The sequence below is a fragment of the Sphaeramia orbicularis genome, chromosome 12 (assembly GCF_902148855.1).
Source record: "Sphaeramia orbicularis chromosome 12, fSphaOr1.1, whole genome shotgun sequence".
In the NCBI taxonomy this organism is placed as follows: domain Eukaryota; kingdom Metazoa; phylum Chordata; class Actinopteri; order Kurtiformes; family Apogonidae; genus Sphaeramia; species Sphaeramia orbicularis.
The window spans coordinates 17,872,055-17,880,457 of record NC_043968.1 but is presented as its reverse complement, the minus strand read 5'-3'; the positions used below and the strand labels follow the sequence as shown (position 1 = coordinate 17,880,457).

General features: G+C 37.8%; 1 protein-coding gene across 1 annotated transcript; it reads right to left on the bottom strand.

The window, feature by feature from the left end:
* Window positions 1-584: 584 nt before the first annotated feature.
* Window positions 585-8,041, bottom strand: pla2g3 (phospholipase A2 group III). The gene is made up of 7 exons (XM_030151053.1): window positions 7,368-8,041; window positions 4,785-4,917; window positions 4,540-4,674; window positions 2,036-2,319; window positions 1,808-1,934; window positions 1,171-1,281; window positions 585-1,081 (listed from the first exon to the last, which is right to left on the bottom strand). Exons 1-7 carry the CDS (start codon window positions 7,924-7,926, stop codon window positions 847-849), a joined length of 1,584 nt encoding a protein of 527 aa, XP_030006913.1. The 5' UTR covers window positions 7,927-8,041; the 3' UTR covers window positions 585-846.
* Between the last annotated feature and the right edge of the window lie 362 nt (window positions 8,042-8,403).

Sequence of the window (8,403 nt, the reverse complement as noted above, 5' to 3'; positions counted from 1 at the left end):
ACCCAGGACACGCTGGAGAGACTATGTCTCTCGGCTGGCCTGGGAACGCCTCGGGGTCCCCCCAGAAGAGCTGGAGGAAGTGTCTGGGGAGAGGGAAGTCTGGGCATCCCTGATTTGACTGTTGCCCCCGCGACCCGGCCCTAGATAAAGCGGAGGATAATGAATGAATGAATGAAAATTAAATTACATGAAAATGTTTACATTTACAAATTATCCTTTCACAATAAAATGTGAATAACCTGAACAAATATGAGCAACCTGAAATGTCCTAAGAGAAGTAAGAGTGTTTTTTTTTTATAATATTATGACTGTTACCAAACATTCTGTGTATTTGTAGATCCATTGTGATCTGTAATGAACATGTGCAAATGAGAAGCTGAGGCATCATATTGTTAAAATTGCACTTGTTCATGTTATTCCCATTTAAAAAAAAAAGAAAAAAAAGATAGTTTGTAGATGTAAACGTTTTCTTGATGTAAGTTTAGTTTTTTCACTCTAAAACATAGTGAAAAGTTGACTTTGTTATATAAATATTACTATGTTATTATTTTACTGGTCTGGCCCACTTTATATCATACTGTGCTAAATGTGGCCCCTGAACAAAAATGAGTTTGGCACCCCTGTTCTAAGGTGACAAAAACATAATAATTCATAGTTTGAGGTGATTATACAAAATGAAAAGCTAGAGCCTTTTCAGCAGAACATTTTCAATAAAAACTGCAGAATTAAAACAAAAATGACCTGCTCTGAGCTCTAAGGGGATGTATTTCTTAGCGTCTTTTTCATTTATTTAATATTAAACACTTTGGGTCTCTTTAATCTTCACCCTCAGACCAGTGCCTTCTTTCATACAGCTGGCTGTTGTGTGTCTTTTAGATGTTTCCTCTTGTTTAGTTTGGGTAGGACCATCCTGCGACACAGTTTGTGTAGTCTGACAGCTCCGTCTTTCCTTTTTGCCCTTGTAAGGTTCGGCCTCCTGACCTTCAGTCTGACTGCCTGTAGATGGTGCTGCTCCTCCACGTCTGCATCGCCCCTTTGCTCCACCTGAGGAAGCTCTGCTCTCACCAAAACTGCTGTACAGCTGTTGAACCAAGCAGACAGAGGGATCATTTGATGTTTGAATAAAGGTCAGCCTGCGTGCTAATGTCAGTGTTTTAACAGTCTACTGACGTTCTGCCCGATGTGCAATCCTGCGGCAGGAAGCAGGACAGAGACACGTGTTCTAACAAAACAGCCTGCACTTCGGTCAGTTGTGCCTGTTTAGCCAAAGTCTGGAATAATCTGGAAGGACAAAAAAAAAAAAAAAAAAACCATCAGCGACAACAAAAGCAAAAGAAAACACACAGACATGGTGATCAAACAAACAGCAAAAAGAAGAAAACCAAACAGAGTGAACGCACAGATAATAGTGTTATGATAAGTCCAGGGATGTATAAAAGAAGAATTTCTGTGCAAACTCAGAGAATCGCTACACCTTATGTAACAGTGTGTATGTGTACGCTGCTTGTGGCCTAGTTTACTGTTATGAAACATCACACCACGTCTCCCCCCTGGTTACCTACACAGAAATAAAGGTGAGTGTACTGTTATTCCAATATCTGTGTATACTCTGCAAATATCCCTGTAAATGTTTAGTCTGGGGTTAACTCAATATGTGTAATGTAGCCATGATCTGACACATTACAGTGTCACAAAACCTCAGATAAAACCCTGGTGAAACCCAGTTGTTTTAGTTAATTCAACTGTCTGTTTTAGAAAAAAAGTTTATAGCTGAAATCTGAAATCTATCAAATGACTGTTAATTTACCTGCTGGTGCAGTTGCAGTGGTACATGGTCCGGGGCTCAGGATTGCAGAGGCCGTATCTCTTCTGCAGGGGAAGGATTTTGCTCCTGCATTCATCTAGATCCTTGTACACATCACATGACTTCTCCTCTGTGCAGGGGAAACAGAAGAGGATATATTCAATGCCAGAACTACAGGAAGGAAATGGGATATTCATTGACTATCAGTGATATCCTGAGTCTAATTATGACCTTTGGGAGGTAATGTGTTGTCCAGATCATCAGGTGTGTTTATTTTTGTGGTGGTGCTGACATGGGTGTGGGGTGTGATGGAGGCAGGGGGTGCACCCGTCATAAGTGTGGGGACAGTAGAGGCTGCAGCGGCATTGGAGAACAGGAGGGGGTGGATTGTGTCAAAGTCTTGAGCTGGTGAGGAGGTGTTGGCGTTGATGACGGCAGCCTCTGTTGGACTGACCGACTCATAGAGGATGGGAGGATGTACCTCAGCGTACAGAGCCATTTTGGTCTCTTTACACCTGTTGGGTTAAACAGAGGAATTCACCAACATAAATTAAATTGATAACAACAGCAATTAAAACTCAAAAAACACCAGGTGCACTACTACCACCACTAATATATGCAGACTGAAATGTCAAAAAAAAAAAAAAGAGAGAGAGCAGTGAGAAAAGAAAAAAGTCTCTTTTTTTTTTTTTACATCAAAATGTAGTTTTTACTACACTAAATGACCCACCTCAACAACTTATGTACAGACTAGAGTCTTAAGTCATCCTTACCTTTTGTTATTAGCACCATCTTCTGGTCTGAATTTACACTTGTCTCGTGCTAAATATTATGAATGAATACATCCAGACTGTGAGGCCCTGAAGTCATTGGAGGTTACATTTTATATTCAGTATTGTTTGTCACAAGCTCACAATAGTTTTGAAAGATGATTATGCTCCTCTTTTAACCCTTTCATGCACAGAGGTCACTACAGTGGACAGCTATTCTACAGCTGTTCTCTTGTATATTCACGGGTTTTATTGTTTTAGTTCCATATCAGCCAACAGAGTGGACACTTATGCATTATCCCATACAGTGCATTTCATACCATTACTGTAACTATGCTGTTCTTGATACGTTCAGTGTCAAAGATAACACTTTATTTGGAGCTCCATAGAAAGAGATATCACTCAGACAAAAGACTGAGACGGTCTGAATCCAAAAATACACATCACAATGTAGTCTTCTGTCTCCCATGAGAAAATTATGATGTGTAGAAAGTGTTTTGGCTAGTGTCAGTAACTTAGAGATAAGACCCCTGTGAGAAATCTTCTTTATACTACTCAGGTGTTGGCCTGGCCTTCTACTCTGGACACAACACAGAAGGAGTCACACTATCTGAAATAAAGTTAGAAACCTATATGATATATGACATACATGAATATATATGGATATAAGTCATTTTGCCATCACAACCTGATCTGCAGTGACATGTTTTAGTGTAAATCAACAAACAAAACAGGGTTTTGTTTTTTTTTGCAAATTATCTCCATGAAATGAATAATAATTAGTATTAGAGTATGTTAAAATGTGGGAAAACATCTGATTAGCAGCATTAAAAATGTTTTTATTGCATACTTTTCCATATCACTTTCTGATATTAGGTTTTAAATACATGTTTCTTCGCTTGAAAAATTAAATGCATGGGGTCCGGCTGAGTGGACAGTTTTGTAACTCCTGTAAAAAAAAAAACAACCTAAATCACATGGTTTTTTTTTTATGCCTAAAGAGCAATAAAAACACACAAATATTGTGACCAAGGTTCTCATAATTGCATGAAAGGGTTAAATTTATTTTATTGTGCACAAGCTAATTATCTCTGACAGCTTTGAGCACAAGATTCTAAAAAAAAAAAAAAAAAAAACACTTTTGGAACTATAGGGCCTTTGTAGAGACAAAAAAATTTTGTTGATTTATTTTATTTTATTATTTTATTTTACTTTATCTATTTTTACTTGGGGACAGGTATGTAGCATTGATTATTGCCACAGACCAAAGTATTTACAGCTAAGGCTAATGTGCAATGGCAGTCCCTATCTGGACTTTTTGTACATAAGACGCAGAAACTGTCCAAAATACATACACACAGTAGTGAACAATATAACCTAAATTACAATAAAATACAATAGAACAAGAAAGATTGAGTCATAACAACATGACTGATCCCTTTATAAAAACTGTTAAAATGATGTTAATATAATGATAGATGACATTAATATAATGATAGCAAAGATGAGAAGAAATCATTTTACCTTTTCTATACAAGTACATGTTATTATCACTGTGAGGATACAAGTATGGTGTTATTAGCATTTACCAAAACTACTACTGAGTCTAAAAGCAGCATGAACTGGTAGTGTGACTAAAAAACTTTTTTTAATCTAAAGAAAAATGCTGCCAGTCAAGTCTGGGGATTAGCAAAAGTTACAGCTGTTTTATAAACACTTGTTGCTGCCAAATCTTTCTAAATGCAGTGAGCTCTAAATCCTAAATCCGAAAGAAATTAAGATTCACTGTGGGGTAAAAGCACAGACTGTACTCAGAAAAAAAAGCTGAGAATAGATGTCTCAAAATCTGATGTAGAAGATAAATGTGTATTTTGGTGACACCAACTTAAAGCAGGGTTATTTACAATATTTTCATTTGTGTTCAACTTCTAAACATTCAAAGATGAAGTTAAAATACTGACTTACATTCCAAACCAGTTCCTCTGTGTGCACTGGAGTTTGTGGGAGAACTCAAAGCAGTGCATCTTCAGCAGGTTGAAGAAGGTGTATCCAACTACATCAGAAATGCTGTCGTTTGCTTCTGTTAAACAACTGCGGAACCTACAAATATTTAATATTTCAGAAAACATATCAGAGAAAGCACATATACAATGATAATGTTATGATATTTATTATTTATTGTGAGTATAAATTAAGTCATAAATCCTTACTTGTTGTCACAGTCACAGTGAGACATGGTGAAGATGTTGGTGTTAAAGACGCCGAACTGTGAGTGAAACGACAGGATGGTGTATTTGCACTGGTCGTGTTCCCGGCAGCACCTGTCTGTGTCTTCAAAAACTCCTGTGAAAGAGCAAACAGTGTAAAGGTGACTGACAGAAGAGTTTAACACAACCAGAACAGGCATGAAAAGCAGGGTTTTTTCATTCTACATAATTTCATTCCAGTTGCGGACAGTGATAACTTATGATTTAGTGTCAGAATTTTAACCGAACAATAACACATTAACTCCGAATATCTTAAGTGGACACTAGACTCAATGTTTGAAGTCAGAACTAATTTACTTCTTCTGATTATACTGCATATTGTCTATTGTAAATCAGAAAAATTAACATGAAACTTAATTCATCTGAGCATAATTCACCTCAGCTGCCTCTATTCACTGTTGATAATCGCCTAAACTGTCTGTTACTGGTTTCTTAATGGAGGCTTTTTTAAATTTGTGATTTATTGGTGATTATTACACCCATTAGAGAGAACAGGTCTGATGTGCATCCACTTTTCACACTTGATATCTTTCTGTATAACTCATAAAGACCCAAACATCCACTGGTGACCAAACGTATCTACTGATGTAAATGTTTAATACCTGTTGATACACTAATCCTATCAATCCATGTAAATAATTGGTTTAAAATAGAGTTTGTCATCTTTTCATGGTCATCAGATTTAAACCACTTGGATGTTCAGAGGCTCCGTTTTGAACGTGGAAACACCGTCATCTTCTACAACATTGATTCATCAGTAAAACCCATGGAGTTAGATCAATGACAGTGGATGGAGACACTTGTTTTATGTTCAGTTAATTATGTATTTTACTGAAAAAGTCACGTTTTCTTCATTTTTTTCTGTTTTTGACATAATAACCCTCAACTTTAATCTGAGCTTTTATGAGCGTCTACATCAGTGGTTCCCAACCTTTTTTGGTTCTTGACCCCATTTTAACATCACAAATTTCTGGCAACCCAAAACATTCAAAACAGAGACTTTTTTTTTTTTGCTAAAATTAATTTGTTTTTGATCATGTAATAGTTTGCTATACTATGTTGCAAATAAACATTAATTCTAGATGACATTTGGTCTACAGGGTGTCCCATAAGTCTCCATACATAGGAAAAATAAACATTTCTTGACATAAACCATTTTTATTTATATAATATGCTCTATATGACTGCCATTTGGTCGGGAACACATTTCAGTGCGTGTCCTCCACTGCTGAAGAACTATAAAGAAGAAATATAAAGAAATACATGTTAGAACCATGGAATGTATTATGTCTCCTATGTATGGAGACTTATGGGACACCCTGTATATAATGTATATTATTATGGACGGAGGCAGAAAAGCCAGGTGTAGATTACTGCACAAATTGAGAATTTTATTTTCCTTGGTCAGGATATGTACAGTCAGTCCAACTTGGATTTACAAGGCTGACAATTAATACTGAACACTTAAGGAATTTTGAATCAATAAATACATACTTGACCACAATGAACATTTGAAATGTAAACAGTACCACAGTGCTTCAGTTTCAGCTTCAGAGTTTGTCATGTCTTTTATGTATTGTGATTGTCTCTGTCAACTCAACATATATTTTATTAGTACGTTTTTTTCTATCATTATTATTATTATTATTATTATTATTATTATTATTATTATTATTATTATTATTATTATTACAGGGTGGGGAAGCAAAATTTACAATATTTTGAGGCAGGGATTGAAAGACAGTGTATGACCAATTAGTTTATTGAAAGTCATGAGAATTTATTTACCACAAGAAATTTACATAATAGAAAATGTTTTTATTCTATGTGTCCTCCTTCTTTCTCAATAACTGCCTTCACACGCTTCCTGAAACTTGTGCAAGTGTTCCTCAAATATTGGGGTGACAACTTCTCCCATTCTTCTTTAATAGTATCTTCCAGACTTTCTCGTAATAGTTTTGCTCATAGTCATTCTCTTCTTTCCATTATAAACAGTCTTCATGGACACTCCAACTATTTTTGAAATCTCCTTTGGTGTGAAGAGTGCATTCAGCAAATCAAACACTCTTTGACGTTTGCTTTCCTGATTACTCATATGGGCAAAAAATTTCTGAAAAAGTATGGATAATAGTGTTAGGTATGATTATGACATCAATATATGTTTGGTTTCAAAACAATTGACATAGTGCCTGCTGAGAAAAAACAACTAAATGTTCATTGTAAATTTTGCTTCCCCACCCTGTATTTATCAATTACTAGAAATTTCAGGCGACCCCATTTGAATTCCAGGCGACCCCACATGGTGTCCCGACCCCAAGGTTAAAAAACACTGGTCTACATGATCAGGAAATTAAATATAGGAAAATTAATGATTTTCACTTTAAAATGCAAAATATAGAGGATAATATTATAATAATAACTGGTGATAAATCACTTGAGAAAGGTTAAATATAGAGGACACAAAAGTAGCACTGGGTCTTTATGAGATAAAGCCATGGGAGTCCTCAGGTGTGGAATCAATCCTACCTAAATCTGTGTATGATGGTGCCTTGTTGCCAGAGCCGCACCACAGTGTTCCAGGGACAATAAAACCGCGCTTAACACGACGGTGCGTCTTGACCTCTGACCTTCCATCTTCGGGACCAGCACTTCTCACGGTGCGCGTCTTGACGGTGCGCTCTGTCCGCGCAGCCGTCACTGCAGACTCCACAGACACGCACAGCTCATCCCAGTCAAACATGGAGTCAAAAGTCAAACTATTATCGAGACGATCCGAAAACTCGTGTGGACGTTCCCTGCACAGAGACACATAATTGTGGACGAGCGCGTCGTGGTCGCTCCAGGAGCAGCCGAGCAGTGCGCGCCCCGGGGACCAGACAGTGTGGTACAGGCGCAGGGATGGAGAGGCCTGCCGGGGGTCGCTGCGGAGGAAACTGTAGTGCACTTCTTCACCAGACGAAACTTTAGTCCAAATACAGGAGATCGACGCTTCTGTGGAGGTCCATGTGAGGAGTGATGATGTTAAAATGAGCCAAAGAAGAGAAGCGGTGTGCGTCATGATGGCGTAAACAAGGTGCACGAGCATGCGTTAGGAAAGGATGGATGAAAGAGTCTGACACGCTTTTGCACCTTATATCTAAACCAAATCACTCCCTGTCTCTCTGAAGGCTTAGTGACAGATGGACAGACCCCTGGTCGGTTTTAAATGAGAATGGGAGGAACTAGAGGGCGGACCAAAAATAAACGCAACATTTGCACCATATGAGTTGACAGTGAAGTGTTACACAAACATAAGCCGCTCCCTCTCAAAATCCCCCACAGTGACAGTGACCATGACATATTGATCAACACGCACACACGCACGCACACACGCGCGCGCACACACACATACACACGCACACAACTGGTTGATCAATCTGCAAATGTGACTGATATTGATGACTCTTCCAACAGTGGGAGTGTACACAGACTCAACAGGTTAAATATACACATCAATAAAATGTGACAGACTGATCAATGCTGACAGGTAAATAGGACATATCTACTTTGGCTCCTACTATCT